The 20,965-nt window shown below is 40.7% G+C and overlaps 1 protein-coding gene across 1 annotated transcript; it reads left to right on the top strand.

Annotated features, from left to right (window-relative positions):
* Window positions 1–1,641: 1,641 nt before the first annotated feature.
* On the top strand, window positions 1,642–20,408 carry N4BP2L1 (NEDD4 binding protein 2 like 1). The gene is made up of 5 exons (XM_060770851.2): window positions 1,642–1,877; window positions 9,603–9,730; window positions 12,792–12,880; window positions 16,285–16,361; window positions 17,892–20,408. The coding sequence occupies exons 1-5, from the start codon at window positions 1,726–1,728 to the stop codon at window positions 18,136–18,138; spliced, it is 693 nt and encodes a 230-aa protein (XP_060626834.2). The 5' UTR covers window positions 1,642–1,725; the 3' UTR covers window positions 18,139–20,408.
* Window positions 20,409–20,965: the final 557 nt, after the last annotated feature.

Below are 20,965 nucleotides of genomic sequence, written 5' to 3'. Positions count from 1 at the left end.
TTAAGTTAGAAAAATTATTGCCCACATTTGCATCGGCTTGTATAAATTAGCACATTCAATTTTATGCAATTAAGCAATGATGCAAGTTGATGTCTTTTTAAGGGTTTCTGCAGGAGACGCATTCACAATGGAGAAAGATATCTCTTCTTGTAGTCTATACAAACAACCCTGGATTCCTTGGTCTTAGGAAGAGCGCTCAAGGTTAAAGCGCTGTTTTTATTTACTTGGTGTTCAACACAAATATATTCAGTAAATCTGTGTGAACAAATATCCATAAAACAAGGTCAGCTGGAGTATTATACCAAGAGACGCCTTTGTTGACGTTTGCTTTATATGAAAGCAAAAGAAGAATACACTGCAAGTGGGTTGGTGGTTTCCTCTGACATTAAGTCTAGTCGTGTCCGACCCTGGGGACGTGGTGGTGGTGCTTATCTCCATTTCTAAGCCAAAGAGCCGGCATTGTTCGTAGACGCCTCCAAGGTCATGTGGCTGGCATGACTGCATGGAGTGCTGTTACCTTCCTGCCAAATCTACTCACATTTGCATGTTTTCAAACTGCTAGGTTGGCAGAAGCTGGGGTTAACAGCAGGAGCTTACCCCGCTCTCTAGGTTCAAACCACCGACATTTTGGTCAGCAAGTTCAGCGACTTAGCGGTTTAACCCGCTGCACTACTGGGTGCTCCTGCATGTAGTTTTCTATGAGCTTGTCTGGTGGCTCTGAAGACCATGGTTTGAATGATGGCTCAGCCATGGAAACCTGCTGCTTGGCCTTGGGCAAGTCACTCTCTCTCAGCATCAAAGAAAGGCAATGGCAAATTCCTCTCTGAATAAACATTTCCAAGAAAATTCCAACACCAATATTTCTGAAGCCCATTTTCTGGAAATGAATCTTATGAGGAGTGGCTTAAGGAGCTGGGCATGTTTAGCCTGAAGAAGAGAAGGCTGAGAGGAGATATGATAGCCATGTATAAATATGTGAGAGGAAGCCACAGGGAGGAGGAAGCAAGCTTGTTTTCTGCTTACCTGGAGACTAGGACCCGAAACAATGGCTTCAAACTACAAGAGAGGAGATTCCATCTGAACATGAGGAAGAACTTCCTGACTGTGAGAGCCGTTCAGCAGTGGAACTCTCTGCCCTGGAGTGTGGTGGAGGCTCCTTCTTTGGAAGCTTTTAAACAGAGGCTGGATGGCCATCTGTCAGGGGTGATTTGAATGCAATTTTCCTGCTTCTTGGCAGGGGGTTGGACTAGATGGCCCATGAGGTCTCTTCCAACTCTTTGATTCTATGAATTCTGAATCAATGTAATGTGCCTAAGGGCGAAACGGAAAGGGAAAGGGCCAGAGGCTGTCAGGAATGGTGGGATTTGAAGTCCAAAACACCTGGAGGGCCCAAGTTGGCCCAGGCCTGCTGTAGGCTATGCATGGGAGTGCAAAGGCTGCAGCACCTATCTGGTAAGTTTTCGTGGACTTTAGTCTGCAGGAGCTGCAACAGAAGAGAATGGGAAGTCCCTGGACCCTGCAGGCTGGTTGTGTCCCCTCCAATGGTGGGAAAGAGGGAGCCCCAGAGCTCTTTGCTCCCTTTGCCTGGAGGCTGCCAGCTCCAAAAAGGAAGGCGGGGAGGGAAGCGGCTCCTCCCGCTTGAGTCACGAGGCGAAAGAGGAGTCAACACTCTGGGGCTGCGGCGGAGTGCCTTGTTGTCGCTCCTGCTGCTGCTGCTGCTGTGCCATGGAGGAGAGCCTGGTGCGCGCCTTCGGGGGCCTGAGCCTCCAGCAGAGAAGGGGCCCAAACAGGGGGCCCCCTCGCCGCCGCCCCCGCTTCAACAAGAGCCTCTACCTCCTCCGAGGCCTCCCCGGGTCTGGGAAAAGCACCTTGGCCAGGTAAACAGCGCCCCATCCCTCCCTCCTTCCCTCCCTACTGGCTCCATCCACTCAGACAATGTTGGAAGAGGGACCAACCTGTGGGGTGCATCAATACTGCACATATAATGCATTTTGGCACCCTTTGAACTGACAGGGAATCGCATGAGTCGTAGTTTTAGAAAGTGTGATTTTTGTTTGGCCAAAAAGTGCTACCAAACTACAATTCCCAGGGTCCCCAAGCCTTGAGCCATGGCAGTTCAAGTGGGTATCAGTCTGCATTAATTCTGCAATGTAGTAGAATTCTGCAACCTTGCAGAGGATGCACCCCTTTTGTGCAGAATGTTGTGAAGGGTATGTGCGTGTGAAATCTGTTTGGAAGCTGCTCCTGGGATGCATCGCCAGGCATGGGCAAAGGGGCCCTCCAGGTGTTTTGGACTTCCACAATTCCTAACACACTTAGGCCCCTTCCTTTTCCCCTTCAGCGGCTAAGAGGGAAAAGGAAGGGGCCTGAGACTGTCAGGAATTGTGGGAGTTGAAGTCCAAAACACCTGAAGGGTCCAAGTTTGGGCAATAGTATGATAGTTGGGTTCGGAATGTCCGAGCATTACGGAGATGCTGCATCGCTCCAGCAGCAATCTGTATTTTACTATTATGTGGACTCCTGGTCAGGGTTCCTCAGGTTGGGAAACTCTGAATACATTCAGAGGTTCACTATTAGGTCTATCTTCACTGCAGAATTCAATGCAGTTTGATAGCATTTTAACTACATGGCTCAATGCTGTGGACTCAGGGAGTTAGAGTTCTACAAAGTCTTTAGTCATCTCTGCTAAAATATTGGTCCCTCACCAAATTATAACTCCCAGGAATCATAGAATCAGAGTTGGAAGAGACCCAAGTTATCCAGTCCAACCCCCTGCCAAGAAGCAGGAAAATCGTATTCAAAGCACCCCCGACAGATCATAGAATCATAGAATCATAGAGTTGGAAGAGACCTCATGAGCCATCCAGTCCAACCACATGCCAAGAAGCAGGAATATTGCATTCAAATCACCCCTGACAGATGGCCATCCAGCCTCTGTTTAAAAGCTTCCAAAGAAGGAGCCTCCACCACACTCCGGGGCAGAGAGTTCCACTGTTGAACGGCTCTCACAGTCAGGAAGTTCTTCCTCACGTTCAGATGGAATCTCCTTTCTTGTAGTTTGAAGCCATTGTTCCACGTCCTAGTCTCCAGGGAAGCAGAAAACAAGCTTGCTCCCTCCTCCCTGTGACTTCCCCTCACATATTTATACATGGGTATCATATCTCCTCTCAGCCTCCTCTTCTTCAGGCTAAACATGCCCAGCTCTTTAAGCCGCTCCTCATAGGGCTTGTTCTCCAGACCCTTGATCATTTTAGTCGCCCTCCTCTGGACACATTCCACCTTGACAATATCTCTCTTAAATTGTGGTGCCCAGAATTGGATACAGTATTCCAGATGTGGTCTGACCAAGGCAGAATAGAGGGGTAGCGTGACTCCCCTGGATCTAGATACTAGATTCCTATTTATGCAGGCAAGAGCATTAATGCAGAATCCATAGCATTGAGCCAGAGCTGTTTGAGTGGTGTCAAACTGCATTATATCTACAGTGCAGATGCACCTATTGACTAAAATCTCCCAGAGAGAAAAGTCTTGGGAGTGATGTGGTTCCAATTAACTCTTTTGTGCTTCATATTGCTAGAAAGGGAGGGAAGGGTTTCAGTTTTTTTTTCCTTTCTATCCAGGCTGCTGTACTTTTAGGAAGTAGATATAAACAAAGTGTGACATCACTCTGTGTGTATATTGAAAAACACCTAATCTGCAGAATTTCTCAATGCCACGCAACTCTCTTAAGAAGTAGAGGCAACCCTGTCTGTACTTATCAGATTAGGTGGTCAAGAGAAAACAGATTAGTTCAGGAAACCTCAGGGTGAATCTACAGTTTACACTGTAGAATTAACACAGTTTGATACCACTTGAACTGCTATGGCTTAATGCTGTGAGATCCTGGGATTTGTAGGTTGGTGAGGCACCAGCACTCTTTGTGAATGAAGGCTGAACACCTTGTAAAATTTCAACTCCCAGGATTTCATGGCATTGAGCCAAGGCAGATACATGTGGTACCAAACTGTATTAATTCTACAGTGTGGATGCACCCTCAGAGCATAAACAGAAGAGTGGTTAGAATTGCTGTTTCCTTAGAAATTGTATGGGTAGTATGTATGAGCCACATTGCTCTGTTGCAGGAAAAAAAACACTAAGTTTTGTCACATATTTTAAAACAATAGCAACAGAGCTTTAAAACAAAACTCCTTGCAACCTTTCTTTCTGTTTTGCTTCCAATGAAGCCAACCCCGAACGTTGAGGCTTCAGTGGTTTGAGTGCTGGGCTAGGACTATGGCAGAGGAGAAGTCACATTCTTGTTCAGTGATAGAAGCCTGTTGGGTGACCTTAGGCAAATCATATTCTCTCACCCTTAGAGAAAGGCAATGCCACACATCTGGGTTTAGTACAGCAGGCTAAACAGCTGTGCTGCAGAAAAATCCTACTGATCGAAAGGTCGGCCTTTTGAGCCCAGGTTGGGGTGAGAACCTGCCATTAGCCCCAGCTCACCTGCCCACCTAGCAGGTTGAAAGCAGAAAACTGAGTAGATAAAATAGGTACTGCTTTTAGCGGGAAGGTAATAAAGGCACCCTTAAGGACATTGATTGGAGAAAAGCTCCTCGATATGGAAGATGGAGCAACAGCACCCACTGTGGCTCTAGTCGAGCGCAGCCTCCAAAATGCTGGAAATGGAATAAACTGCGTTTATCTCTGTTTTTGTTGCCTGTCCTTATTAATTGTATAATCGGCATTGAATATTTGCCATATATGTGTTCTGTAAGACAATCTGAGTCCCATTAGGGGTGAGAAGGGCAAGGTATAAATACTGTAAATAAATAAATAAAATCCTACCAAGTGCTGTAAGTCCAAGTTGGCACAGTAACATCAAGGAGTGGCTATTTAAATCTTCTTACTATATGTCCCCAGGGACCCCTGATGGCACAGCAGGTTAAACCACTGAGCTGCTGAACTTGCTGACTGAAAGGTTGGCAGGTCGAATCCAAGGAACGGAGTGAGCTCCTGCTGTTAGGGCCAGCTTCTGCAAGCCTAGCAGTTCAAAACAATGCAAATGTGAGTTGACCATAGGTACCTTTTCTGCAGGAAGGTAACAGTGCTCCATGCAGTCATGCTGGCCACATGATCTAGTGGCTACAGACAGCATCATCACCCAGAGTCAGGACACAACTGGACTTAATGCCAGGAGAAACCTTTACTTTTTATATGTCCTCAAGTTATTTCTGAGTTATGGCAATCCTAAGAGAATCTATCAGGGGGGTTTCTTAGGGTTGCCATAAGTCGGAAATACCTTGAAGACATATAATGTGGGTTTCCATGGCTGAGCAGGGATTCAAACCTTGTTCTCCACAGTTATAGTCCAGTGCTTAAACCATACTATGCTGGCACCCTAAAAGCACCCCCAAAAGAATTAGCTCGTACAATTAGATTTGATGCGTTTTCTTCTTATTAGGATATTTTGCAATGAGGAACCCCCAATGAGGAAGAATCTCTCTACAATTGATTCCATCTGGTTCTATTGCATCATAAATGTTAATAAATAACTTGAAAATCAACTGGGATCCTTTATGGTGAGTGAGGTGTAGCACAAGAACACAAAGCTACCTTGTATTGATTTCTTTTCGGTTCCCGTTGTGCTATTTGCTGTATTCTTTATGTGCTATGGCGTGTTCATAATTTATCAATTCGAGCGAACAGCTGAAACCCATGAGCAAATAAATAGCCTGATAAATAAACACACTTGTAGAAGGCATGTTGTAATTCTGGAATGAGTCCTTTGTTTATGTTGCACGGTGCCCTCACTGGTATTTTGACTTGCCAGGTATGTGTCAGTTTTCGGGCTGTGTTTTCTCTGGCCCCAATACATTGTTTGTTGTCATATAACGTCATAAAAAGAAGGGAGATTTATTGAGATCTTAATAGGCTCATCATTCATAGCTTCATAGTTGCCTTTGTGGATTAGAAGTTATGTGTGCAGGGCTTCTTGGAACATCAGTTCCTAATGTGAAATAGGGTACCAAAACCAGACATAGTATTGCAGTATTTGTGTTCTGGATTGTAATGAGACACACTGTGACCATAGGCTTGTTTTTATTTGCTATTGCTGATAGGCACAGAACAGGGTTGTTTTTTGCGTCTTCAGTAAACTGGACTGGAGATAGACTATTTGTATTGGCTCTCAAAATATGCTTCCAGCAGACCAGTCACATAAATGGTTTTGAATCCCAATTCTGGTTGTGCGTATTAACTGCTCTTAGAAAGTTCCCTTGTACAAAATTCACTCTATTATGCTTGTGGCTTATTTTTAGTTCACCCTAAGCATTTAATTGTACTGAAAACCTACTGTTTGAAAAAAATAGGAAACGTAGGCAGGTTTAAATGAGAACACAGTGTCCTCTGGAAGGCCTCCCGTTCACTACTGTGTATGAGGCCCCATCATATAATGCAGTTTCATTGCACTGAACTCCATTATATTAACTTACACTGGCCATATAATGCAGTGGCCATTATATGGCAGTGTGGATGGGACCTGAGTTAACCAACTTCAGCACTAGCCAAAGCGGCTAGGAAATCTGGTACAAAACAGGACCTTTTTTGTTGAGTTCCAGGGTCAGAGAAGCAGGTGGTGAAAACAGAAGAACGGCCTGCCTCAGGGGAGTGTGCTTGCTCCATCAGTGTTTAACATTTACACCAATGATCAACCACTGCTAGAAGGGACAGAGAGTTTTATCTATGCTGACAATCATGCCATCACCCCTCAAGCAGGGAGTTTTGAAATGGTTGAACAGAAGCTCTCCGAAGCTATAGGTGCAAATGTGTGCTATTCATCTTAAGAACAGACAAGCATCTAGAGCTCTGAGGATTACCAGGGAAATAATACCAAGAAATAGCCTCCTCAGATTTATAGAGATACTTGCAGGAACACCTCAGCAAGTGAGAGTCCAAAAGTGGCAGGTTAAAACCCAGAACCTCAATCAGTAGCTGATACCAGATGAGAAACTCCTCCCTGGGTACGTAGAAGACTGGGCGACTTGGAAGGCGCTGAACAGACTGCACTCTGACACCACGAGATGCAGAGCTAACCTTAAGAAATGGGGCTACAAAGTAGAGTCCACAACATGCGAGTGTGGAGAAGAGCAAACCACAGATCACTTACTGTAATATAGTCTGAGTTCTGCCACATGCACAGTGGATGACCTTCTTACAGCGACACCAGAGGCCCTCAAAAGTGGCCAGCTTCTGGTCAAAGGAAATTTAGTATAATGTCAAGTTTTGAACTTTGTTTGTGGTTTTTCTATTCATTAGAACTGTATTCTCAATTTGCTTTTGACACAATAAATAAATAAGAACTAGCCAGTTCTGCACCTAATAATAATAATAATAATAATAATAATAAAAATAAAAATAATAATAATAATTTTATTTCTTGCCCACATCTCCTTGTGGCTTGAGACAGGTTACAGAATAATTAAAACACATAAGCACTGTAAAAATACCACGAATGCACATATTAAAATGTATTTCTATAAAATATATATTAAAATACACAAAACAGAGATTAAACAAAGAACACATTGGGTCTTTCTCGCTCACTTGGCTGATAAAATACCTGGACCTGTATCCAAAATATTCTATGCTGATAGTACCTTAAAGCAATGGTTCTCAACCTGTGGGTCCCCAGATGTTTTGGCCTTCAACTCCCAGAAATCCTAACAGCTGGTAAACTGTCTGGGATTTCTGGGTGTTGTAGGCCAAAACACCTGGGGACCCACAGGTTGAGAACCACTGCCTTAAAGGGAAAAGCTCAGCATGATTGCTCTCCCGGAAATAATGTACTGTTTATTGTCTGTTGACTTCAGAAGGAAATGTTCAAGTTTACACATGATTAAAACCACAGATGGTCCCTTAAAGACTAATATATTTTACTTGGTATAAACTGCCATAAACTGTAGCCTATTTTATCACATTGAGCCTCAGAGTCTTCATCATATTATGGTTGGTTGTAATCTATGAAAATTTACGCCCAATAAAGTGTGCCACAAGATTCAGATGTTTATACCTCTTTGACTGCATTTGCTCCTGTAGAATTCCTCTCATACATCCCAAATTCTTCATATTAAGTAAATCACTTGAGAAATACCTTTACTGTCATGATCAAATTTAAGATAAGAGAACAGTTACTTATGTACTAGGACTGTAGCTCCGGACTGCAGCTCCAGGACTGCAGACTGAAAGTTTGGTGGTTCTAATCTGGGGAGCGGGGTGAGCTCCCTTCTGTCAGCTGCAGCTTCTCATTTGGGGACATGAGGGAAGCCCCTCACAGGATGGTAAAACATCTGGATGTCCCCTGGGTAATGTCCTTGCAGACTGCCAATTCTCTCACACCAGAAGCAACTTGCAGCATCTCAAGTCACTCCTGACACGAAAAAGAAAGCTCCCAGGAGTCTAGCATAGTCAATGGCGAGGAATGTTGGAAGTTGTACTCAAAGTATCATATTGGTGATTTGAACCCACATCATTTTCCCATTGTTTTTATATTACTTATTAACCTGCTGAGTAGCTCACATTGTCCCAAATTACTTTTGCTGTCGCATGAAGTGTAGCTGCAGTTAATCTGTTATAACTGCCATAGGATTTAGGCTTCTGTTATCTTTATGAGCTTGCTATTATAGTTATCCATTTGGTTCAAGTATCTCATATAACTGTGACTCCATGCCTACATCTTTACTGCTCCACTAAAATAATGTTTAAATAAGATTGCATACTAGTGTAGAGCCTCCCTTACATCTGCATGCGCCATCGATCCACCAGAAGTCAATATCTAGCATTTAGCCCCTGGTAATACTTGTAGATTTCCTTAATTGAGCCATCCCACCTGTGAGTGAGATATCTCAGCTGAAGTGGATGTTGGTAAAAGATAGAGCCTGAACTATTTGCAACCTGGAAAGAGAAACATCATGGAGCTTCTTTCTGTGTTGATCCTCTCCCAACAGTTTCCCTCAATCCAGTGTTTCTCAAACTGTGCTCTTCCAGATGTTTTGGACATCTTAGGTTCTCTCTTAGGTTCTTGTAATTTTTTAAAGCAAGGTTTTCATGATATTGTGGCCAGTATACTGCTATAGCATTACTGTGGGATAACTGGATTCTGCCATTGGTTGTCTTGCTTGCATGCTTGTGTAATGAGGTATCTCCAACTCTTTTATACAAGCAGTTCCTTATTTACCCAGAGCCTAATGCATTGTCTTAAAGGGTAGTACACCATGTGGGAACAGCTCTGGATTACAAAAGACACTAGAATGGCCCAAAATGTGATCTATTAATTACTTTCAAAAGCAAGTGACAGACCAAAGGAACAACCTAATGGGGATAAAAACTGTTAAATAAATCCCAAACAGCTCACTTCACATGTTGTGTTCCTTCCTACAGTGAAGAGACCGATTGTTCTGTGATTCAATCTCCCTCTGAGTTCTCTTTTAGTTTAAGAATTTCATCAAAAGTTTTCTGGGATCATTTAGCTTCAAATTAAAATACATGGGAAGGGGGAATTGAAAAATGAAGGGGACAGAAAGTATGCATTCTTACTTCTCCCTTCCCCATTTTACTTGCAGGCAACTGAAACATGAATTTCCGAGTGCAGTCATTTTTAGCACGGATGACTACTTTTTCACAGAGGATGGGACCTATGAGTTTGATTCTTATGCTCTAGAAGATGCACATAAATGGAACCAGAAGAGAGGCAAGTACTGTTCTTCTTGGTGCTGGAGAAGGGTTCAGGGTACACAAGTCAAAGAGTAACAACTGAAGGATAAGAATGTATCCACCTCTTGCTTCTGCATTATTTGCTTTTCTCAAATTGACATTTAGAATTGATGAAAATCTAAAATGGATGTATCTAATTTTGTTGTGAAAAGTGCTATATTTGCTTGCAAAAGTGTTATATATGTATTCAAAAAATCCACAGTACTATAAATATCATAAATATTGGATTGCTGTGAGTTTTCTGGACTGTGTAGCCATGTTCCAGAAGCATTCTTTACTGATGCTTTGCCCACATCAATGGCAGGCATCCTCAGAGCTTGTGAGGTCTGTTGGAAAATAGACATCTGGGATTTATATATCTGTGGAATGTCCAGGGTGGGAGAAAGAACTCTTGCCTGTTTGAGACAGGTGTGAATGTTGCAGTTCGTCACCTCGATTAGCATTGAATAGCCTTGCAGTTTCAAAGCCTGACTGATTGCTGCCTGGGGGAATCCTTCATGGGGAGGTGTTAGGTGGCCCTGATTGTTTCCTGTCATAAACATTCCTAGCAGAATGATAGCCAATAGATGTTCTTCTCTAATCTGTTTACATTGCTGCTGCTATGGGAAATCCAAAAGACAAATGGATGCCCTGAAGCTGAATACTAAAACAAAAACATAGCCGTTGCTACTAAACAAACCACAATATTTTATACTTTTATTTTTCTCCCAAGTTTTTCCTTCCCTGTCATTACACATTAACTTGGCAATAGGAAGCATGATTTTTTTGCTAACCCCATTAATAACTTCCAAATGCTTACATTGGGACCCACTGGGGAGAGACAGGAAAACAATATATATGTATAATAAATACGACAAAAAAATTAAATGCATATACAAACTATTCAAATATACAATGATGACTGCCTCCAACAAGAGTAAAGCGGCTTCTAAATTGTTTTTAAATATATAAAGTGAGCAAGCATCTTTTCTGCCAGTCTTGGTTCCTACATTCATAGGGTTTATCTATAGGGCAACCTGAAACAACCACATCATCAGCTTGAACCTCATTTGAATGTCTCCTCCCTTATTTCAGCGGAAGTCCGAGAACATGCAAAATCAGTCTTTTCATCACCTTCATGCCCTCTTCTCACTCTTCCCTTTTGTAACATTTCTTCCAGATAAAAATATCTGGAGATTGCAAAAGCCTGTATATATTCCAAAAAATTGGAACATGCCCAGAAGTGAAACGTTACACCCAAGAGGATAAGTGCTCTAGAAACAAAGACCTTTGAAGAATGGTTGTAGAAGGTAGATACGTTTAGCCTGAAGAAAAGACTGAGAGGTGATATGATAGCCATTTTCAGCTCTCTGATGGGCTGCCATGAACAAGATGGGGCAAGCTTGGTTTTTTGCTGCTTCAAAGGATCTAAGCCAGTGGTTTTCAACCTGTGGGTCCCCAGGTTTTTTGGCCTCCAGGTCCCAGAAGTCCCAGCCAGTTTATCAGCTATTAGGATTTCTGGGACTTGAAGGCCAAAACATCTGGGGACCTATAGGTTGAGAACCACTGGTCTAAGCTAGGGATTAAATTTTCAGCAAGAGAGATTCTAACTAGAGCTTAGAAAGAACTTTTTGGTATTGCGAATTAATTGACAGACTGTGATGGAACATACTGGCCTCTCCTTTGTTTGCGAGTCTTTGTACAAAGAGCAAATGGCCACAACTCAGGACAGTTTTAGTACTACAACATAGAATTGCTCTCAGATAAGATGAGGCTGGTGGCCTCTTGCAGCTCTATGAATTTTATTGTCATGTCTACCTTAATGAAACCATTGAATTCATTTGGGAACATTTCTCTAAAACAAGAGTGGAAATACTTCATCTAGATTTGGTCCACTAGGACAATTCCTCTGGCACTTGGAGCTCTTGAGCCCTCAAGATCAAGATCACCTTTCTAAAAGAACATAGAATTGTGCCTCGGGAAGCCTCCAGGGAGCATAATTCTCTGCAAAACTATTGGAAATTCCATAATCTATTGGAAATTCCAGTGTGCCATAACCTTATTGCAAAGGTAAAAATGATGTGACCTCCATTTGGCAAATGTGAATCTCCATAAACATAGAGACCACCTGAAATCCACTAGTCAAAAGAAAAGTATGACCTTGTTAGAAGGGATATTCATAAAGTAATAATGTAATAGCACACAGGTATCTTAGCTGTTAAACTGAAGAACCATGCTTTAAACAGCCAATGATAAAGACAGGTCACTACAAAATATATCTGGTTAGCAGAGGATGGTTGTTTCTTTGAAGTAGAATTTGCAGTTGTAATTTGTTGTTGCCAAAAAACAACACTCCCTTCAAAACTCTTACTTAAAACATTCACTCAAGAGACAAAACAAAGTCTCTTCTTTGAAAAATACCATCTTGTTTACTAACAAACTTGTATATATTCACAATAGAGACACATAGTCTTTAAAATGTATTTAATCATATCTGTACTCACTCAAGTACATGAGCACCAAGATCCACCTCCAATGAAGTAGTAAGCGGACTTATAACATAGAAGTCCAAAAGCAAACCTGCATCCAGTTCCACAGATGTCTGATGCAAACTGCATACAGAATGGAATCCTGTGTCTGAAGTCCATCCCAAACCAAAGAGATACAGTCAAACTGGCAAACCAAAATGTACAATATAGGGTAACAATTATACACATTTACAAACAGTTAGTGGAGGAAATAGTGTTGCTATTTCCAAAAAAACAAACCCTACAATGTACACACAAACATACACATAGCTTCTTGTAGTCTCTGAAGGCCTTTAAGTGAAACAGGAAATGATCTTATGTTGTTGGAAACAGAAAATGTAAGCCACGAGTGTCTGGAGTCAATTGGAATGGTAGTCCCTGTATGCCTTGTAGTGGCCTTTATTGGCACTCATTTGCTGTATTTGCTGCATAATTAAGTGTCAGTAACATTTAAGGAGACTTGATTTATGACATCTGATGGGGTCCACAGATTGTCTGGTCTTGTAAAATGTTGACATTATTATGTTACAGCTCGTAAAGCAATGAAGAATGGGAAATCCCCAGTCATTATTGATAATACCAACATCCACGCTTGGGAAATGAAGCCATATGTGATAATGGTAGGGAAACCTATAACATATTATCATTTCTAATATTTGCCCATGGGTTCAAGAGATGAGCAGGTGACACTGTCCCCGGCTCTGGTTACAAGAGCTACAAGAATTGATAATGGGCTTAAAATTTTTGAAATACTCACTTTCTTCTGCATAGATTCCATTTTTCATCCCCTAGAACATTTTTATGCCACAATTGGATTGATTTTGAGCCAATTTAAATCAAAATTGGACCTTTGGGCATCTTAGTCTATGCCATTTTCTATTAATATCTAGGGCATTGAGGTCTCTGAGGAACAATTTATAGTGCTAAGGAAATATGTCTGCTCAGATACAGTACATGCCCCAAAGTGCTGGCATTGTGCTCACTTTTGATGTGGTTGTTCCTTGGCTGGCATCCTGGTAGTGACACTTGTATACAAGTAATTTGAACTTGTTCCTTTGAAGGTCTTTTTTTTGGTCATGTAAAGTTTGGAATTCTCATAGAATTCATCTTTTAGCTACTGGTGCCCACACTCTTTTAGTGACCAGTGGATGAATCAAAGTGTAGTCTGTCTGTGTCTTTAATAATCAGATGCAAAATATTGATATAATTCATTGAGACTCCTGGAGGTCCTGGTAGGTGATTTCCTGCATCTGGATATAGAGAAATAGCCACACTCCTCTGATGCCCTTGCACTCCACCATCCAGTAAATTAGTGGTTCCCAACCATTTTTTGACCAGGGACCACTCTCCAACATAAGTACCAAAAGGGTTATGAATCAGTTTTTGGTCACCTTTGGATTCAGTTTGGTTATTTGGGGTGCCAATTCGGAAAATTGCATTAGATAGACCACATCAGCTCTAATTTCTGATACAGAACATATGCCATCCAGTAGTCACCATCTGCTTGCCCACAGAAAACCATATTTAATAAGTCTCGGCACCATAAGAGGGTTTCATGAGACCAGATGCTCTCATTGCAATGGTGCAGTAACAGTGAGACCGCGGACCACATTTTAGTTCTTGCAGACCACTGGTGGTCCACGGACCACAGGTTGGGAAACACTGCAGTAAACTGTTGCAAAGTGAGGGTTATGGCAGTCCTGGAAGGAATGAAAAATGAGACCTCTAACATTTTACAATATCTCCTGTTGAAAAATCTGAATTCCACTGTTTCCAACACAATTAGCATAGTCTCATGGGATCACCATGTTTCCAAATATGAAAGTGCCATATACTGTATCAGAATCTGATTCAATATATGGTACTTTTTAAAAGTCTTTCTATCTCAAGATCCTTGACTGGATCTGCCAACAACCTTAGGGAAGCTAAGCATTCAGCGAGGGGACATCTTACGATTTGGGTCCAGCAATGTCACCCTCATTGGCAAAATCTTCAGCTACCTATACATACATTTCTATTTTTTGAAATGAGCATTGTCTTCTTAACTTGTTTGTTTCATGAGAAACAGGAATATTTCCCCCAGATTTTAGTACTATGGGGGAGAATATAACACTTAAATTGTAATAAGTGGTCATTTGTTTTTATTTATTTTTTACCCTATTTATACCCCGCCTTTCTCAACCTGTAGGGGACTCAAGGAAGCTTACATATATAGGCAACTATTTGATGCTACATATATATATTAAAACAATAATTAAATACAGATTAAACCTTAAAACAGTTATTAAAATCATAATCCATGGCCATTCCAAATTGTCATTTCACTATTCCATAATTCTCTACTAACTGAATGCTTTATCCCACATCCACCTCTTTAGCCTTTTCCTGAATGTTAGGAGGGAGGGTGCTGATCTGATTTCATTTGGGAAGGAGTTCCATAGCTGAGGGGCCACCACTGAGAAGGCCTTGTGTCTCGTCCCCACCAATCTCACCTGCGAAGGAGGCAAGACTGAGAGCAGGGCCTCCCCAGATGATCTTAACCTCCTAGCTGGCTCATAGAGGACAGGTAAACTGGGCTAGAACTATTGGAATACTGACCTGATTTTTTTTTAGTTTTGATTGTCATGAGCACATAATTGGACAGTGTCTGCCACTTCTAATGAAATATTCTCTTTTTCCCTTGAATGGTAGCTCTCTGATTTCTCTTTTCTCCCTTTTCACTTAATATAGTTTAATATCACTTTGATGGCTGCTGTGTGATTAACAGGACAATAGTTTTGGCCTACATAACTCGTAACCTGTTGTTTTGTGAGCCAAGAATTTGTCAACATGCCAAATTCACTCATCTGCTTCTTCAGAAGTGACATTTTCAGTCACTGCCAAGAGAAGGGAATTTTGTTTAGACTCCATGTCAACATTAGATATTTTTTTCCATCACGTTTTCCTAACCTGTGACCATCATTTTGATCATTGAAAATCTTACATGAAAGATAGCATACTAACACAAACTAGAAGACTGTATAAAACCATTTAGAGATTTAGAGAATGCCAACATACCAAGGGGCCACGTTGACGCATTGGTTTAAACCGTTAAGCTGCAGAACTTGCTGACTGGAATGTCAGTGGTTCGAATCCACAGGATGGGATGAGCTCCCGTTGTTAGCCCCAGCTTCTGCCAACCTAACAGTTCGAAAAAATGCAAATGTGAGTAGATCAATAGGTACCGCTTAGGTGGGAAGGTAATGGCGCTCCATGCAGTCATGGTGGCCACATGACTTGGAGGCATCTACGGATAATGCCAGCTCTTCGTCTTAGAAATGGAGATGAGCAACAACTCCGAGAGTCAGTTTCAACTAGGCTTAATGTCAAGGGAAACGTTTTCCTTCACCTTTACTATACCATAATATGGCATGACCATATTATTTTGGACTATTTTTCTGCTAAGTGCTTACGCTTAGGAACGTTCAAGCTATTTTATAAAATTTGAGTTCATACCAAGATCATAATTTTAGGAAATTTTAATTAAGGCTCCAACAATTTAATGTAAACTTTCTTTTCTAGTTATCTATTCATGATAATGCACAGATATGGCATGATTATGTAAGCCAGCAACCTATGTATTTGCAGTTAATAAATTCAGGATTTTTACCTATTTGGATGGTGATAGGTGTAGTTTGTCTCTTCTTGAATGTGTAATAAACTCTGTAGAATAATTGTTTTTTTTTTCTTCAAATTATACGATGAAGTAATAACATATATTGAAAATTGCCCAATGGACCAATTGAGTTTAAAAACATTTCAAATTCAAGAAAAGACAAATTAGAATCACCCCACTCATTCGACTGCAGATACGTGTAAGACAGACACCTGCATTTACATAATCCTTGATTTATATGTTTTTATTCTTGTTTTGGTTTTAATTTTGGAAAATGCCTTGGGTCCCAGTATTGCAGGAAAAGATGGGATGTAAATAAACACAGTGGCTACAGTAACTACATCGAAACTCTGCATTCTTTCACCTCAGGCATGTGAAAACAACTATGAAGTTATCTTTCGAGAGCCAGATACACGCTGGAAATTCAATGTTCGGGAACTAGTCAGGTACAATTGTTTTGCAATAATTAATCAAGAAAATTATTTGTAAAAAGGAAAAGATTAGTTGACTTGGCAGAGCTGAGCTGGTATTTTATAAAATTGTGGCCTCGATTACAAAGATCTTGCTTGATGCTGGCAGAACATGACATTCTGCCAATGTAGTGACACATAGTTTGCACAAAGGTCCAGAAAGATGAAGCAGCATTGAGGAAGATTTCCAGCATTCCCCTTTAGCTACTCCATAATTGTAATTTTGTTACTGTTCTGAATCATGATGTAAACATCTGATATGCAGGATATATTTACATTCACTGGACCAAATTTGGCACAAATAGATGATATGCCCAAATTTAAATAATGGTGGGGGTTGATTTTGTCATTTGGGAGTTGTAGTTGCTGGGATTTATAGTTTACCTACAATCAAAGAGCATTCTGAACTCAACCAGCAATGGAATTGAATTAAACTTGGCACACAGAACTCCCATGACCAACAGAAAATACTGGAAGGATTTGGAGGGCACTGACCTTGAATTTTGGAGTTGCAGTTCACCTACATCCAGAGAGCACTGTGGACTCAAATAATGATGGATTGGGGCATGAATACTCAATATGCCAAATTGTGAACTCTGGTGGAGTTTGGGTAAAACAGACTGATATTTGGGAGTTGTTGCTAGGATTTATAGTTCACCTACAATCAAAGAGCATTCTGACCCCCACCAGTGATAGAATTGGGCTGAACTTCCCACACAGAACCCCCATGACCTATAGAAAATAACTGTGTTTTCTAATGGTCTTTGGTGACCCCTCTGACACCCCTTTGCGACCCCCTCCCCAAGGGTCCCAACCCCTATATGATAGTTCGAGTCTAACCTATCTTTGTGGCTCCATATTCTTCTATGAACTGGCGTGGGCCCTAAGATTGGCCAGGAAGGCCCTCTTCTCGATGCTGCCTCCATCTCAAATGCAGTTGATAGAGCAAAGAGAGAGGGCTTTCTTGGTGGTGGCTCCCGGCTTTGGAATGCCCCACCCCAAAGAGATAAGGGTAGCCCCCACTCTCCAAGTTTTCCCCAAACGCTTGAAAACATGACTTTTTAAACAAGCCTTTGACGATGTTTAGGGATTATCGTCTTAATCACAATATTTGAGGATTAATGATTTGTTTCATATATGCACTTTATGGGGACTGATATTGTATACAGTCACAATTTTCATAGCTTGCTGGGTTTTAAACTATTTTTAAACTAACAAGGGTTTTGTTAGTTTCAATGGGTCAATGTTATTGTTATTAATTTATACTTGTATTTTGTAGTACTTGTATATTGTTGCACTATTGAGTGCTTTCTGTGAGCTGCCCTGAGTCCCTTTGGGAAGAGTCAAATGAAGCTTATTATTATTATTTGTTGGATGTGAATAGGTGAAACCATGGGTGCATATTCCATGGGTTCAGAGGTCATACTGTATGCAGTCTCTGGGTTTATCTGCTTCTCTGTGTGAATTACAGATATCTTAGTATATTTTTGTACATTTCCTTTATAGACGGAATAGTCATGGCGTTCCACGAGAGACGATACAACGCATGAAAGAACAGTATGAACATGATGTCACGTTTCATATTGCCCTTCATTCTGAAGAACCAGCCCGACATTTCTCTGGGTCCTATGGCACAAACAGTGGCAGAGGCTGCTCCCAGCAAAATTCAACATTCCCAAACCAAAGAGCTAACAATGGAAGATCATTTAATAGAAGTAATGATTTCTACAGGGTCTTTCAGAGTTTTTATTGAATTGTTTTAAGTTTTTTTTTTTAATATTTTTTTTCTCAATTTTAAACTTTCAATATTTGTATTTTTCTACTGAACTAGACCAGGTTTTCAAATCATTCCATTTTAAATTTTGGATTCTTGAAAAGGCGCACATTGATAGCCATCTGCTTTGTACTCAGAATTTCTGATAAGAAGCAGAAATGCTGTATCGGGTAATATTAATATTCTAACAGTGATCTTAGTTTAACATGACAATTAAAAGTCAAAGAGCAAATTCTTCACCTGCCCACTGAGAGCACGTCCCATTGATGCTTTGATAAGTGTTTTTAGGATTCAAACCCATCCCTCCTGATTTTCATTAATACTCTTTTCTTCCCAGTGGTGGTACTTGTTGTGAAACATTTTTGAGGTATAATAGCCTGTTTGTTGAAATTAGTCATACTGAGGAAAGACAAAAGTTAACTAAGCCCTTTTATCTGAATGGGAACTGAGAGCACTTTAGTCTGGATTTATCCCATTAAAAGGCAGTTCCTGTAACACCACGATTTTTAGGCCCTTTTTATACGATTGGGTGGCAAACTGAAAAGCAAAAGAACTCTAAAGAACACACAATACTATGGCTTGCATTCTATTTGGTAATTAACAGAAGGATTCAGGCCTATGAAAGAAAAGTAAACAAAATTAGGAATGTAGACAGACATTGCTTCTGGGAAAGAGGAATGGATAAACTTAGGGCCCTTCTATACAGCCATATAACCCAGAATATCATGGCAGGAAATCCCACAATATCTGCTTTGAATATATGGCAGTGTGGACTCAGATAGCCCAGTTCAAAGCAGATGTTGTGGGATTTCCTTCCTTGATATTATGGGTTATATGGTTGTGTGGAAGGGCCCTAAGTTTATCCATTCCTCTTTCCCAGAAGCAATGTCTGTCTGCATTCCTAATTTTGTTTACTTTTCTTTCATAGGCCTGAATCCTTCTGTTAATTACCAAATAGAATGCAAGCCATAGTATTGTGTGTTCTTTAGAGTTCTTTTGCTTTTCAGTTTGCCACCTGCTTTCTCTGCTACGATACACATTTTCTTTCTTGCCAACACTAGTTGTCATTATCTGGACTATTTCTTTTACCCGAGAGATGATTCCTTCTCAACCCACCGCTTTCCCTGCTCGCTTGCACCCATTTTAACTACTCACGGCAGGTGCATCAACACATTGTGTAGCCTTTTCTCCCTTGAACTTACAAGGTATACCTCTTCAGTGTAGTAGCATATATTAAAGATAAATATAAGTAAAAGAAGCCAGTGCAAATGTTAAAAATCAGGGATTAAAAAAATAGTGTAATTGAACTTGTTAGACCTGCTATGTGCCTTGTTGTTTTCAGAGGTTTTCTCTTGTGTCTTTGACTGCTTCATTATTCACACAAACCAAAATTGCTGCCTTATATCCTTGCTTAGTCGTTGCCTTCATGTCAGATTAGTACTCTTGCAATCCTTTTAATGTTGGACCAAAGTTCCCATCATCCCTCATCCTGGACAAGATGACTGCGAGTCATGGCATCATCATCTGGAGGGTCACAAATTCATAACCGCTAACTTTTGAATTCTGCAAGGAACTTGTTTGAATCAATGTGAAACTAGTTTTTATTTTAATTTTAAAGGGGAACAGTCTAAAGTAGTGAAATCATTCATATCCATCCAGTCCCTAAATACTGTGACTTCAGATATCTTAATATGCTTAGTTGTCTTTTAGTTCATATGACAGCCTGAAAAATCTATCTGCATTCCTCTAGGAAGAGAACTATTTCATATATTGCCAAAATAATGTGTTTGTGGTATTTTTAACTGTGTTCTGAACTGCATTTTTATTGAACTAATTGTGGTTTTTGTGCAAAAGCTGAAAACAAATGAAATTGTCTGACTCCTGAACTGTGCAGAGGACTTTTCAAATAAATCGCCATAAAACATTAAAAAGGTACTGATTTGTAGTTAGAGACTCTTGCCCCCAGTGAAGCTTACAGGATACGGGACTGTAATTTATTAAGAATGCCCAAGGAGTTGTACACAATTATGAAATACTCCTTTCTTCAACTATATTATCAGATTGCAACCATTGCTCATGGTATAAGATGACTTGTCATATTATGCAGAGGTTGTTTGAAAAATATAAGACACTATGCTGGGTGAACTAAGCATTGTAGCTTGACCTCTAGTTCACAGAACTAATTACTTGTAAAATCAGATGTAAATCAGAGTTACAAACGGTAAAATAAAGATGATGAATGTTTGCAAGTCAGCATTTTACTTGCTCTTGGCGTTTTGAGAAGGAGCAAGATTTTTATAGGTAATTTTAAAATACTAGATGTAATCTAGCATCGATGCTTGTGTGTTCCATTAAATGAGCCTATGTCTGTACTTGAATTGCAGTTGTGCATATATTTAGGTATGGCTTTCAATACTGCCATCTAGACTTGGGCCAGAGTAATGAAAAGATTTGGAGTTTTCAGAGGGCCACTTTTGTTAAATTTCCAAAAACAGAAAGGGGAAGAGACAGACGAAAAGACCAGTGAAACAGATTCATTTTCAGAAAGAGTTAAGACCACAATAAACCTGAGGCAGGAGGATCTGCAGCGTCTTTTTCTCTCCCCAGCAGAAGCCTCTTGGAAAGTTTTTCTTGGAAAGTTACCTTCTCCTCTAGAGAGGGCCCTGGGAACTCGCTTTCCCAGTGGCACTTGCATAGAGTGGCCATAGGGAGCATTATGGGAGTTGAAGTTTTTCTCTCTGTGTTGCTCAGCCAGTAAAAAGCTTGGTGGTATCCATGCTCTGATTGGCTGAGAATGGACACAAGC

Source organism: Anolis sagrei, chromosome 3 (genome assembly GCF_037176765.1).
Source record: "Anolis sagrei isolate rAnoSag1 chromosome 3, rAnoSag1.mat, whole genome shotgun sequence".
In the NCBI taxonomy this organism is placed as follows: domain Eukaryota; kingdom Metazoa; phylum Chordata; class Lepidosauria; order Squamata; family Dactyloidae; genus Anolis; species Anolis sagrei.
This window is presented reverse-complemented; position numbering and strand designations above follow the sequence as displayed.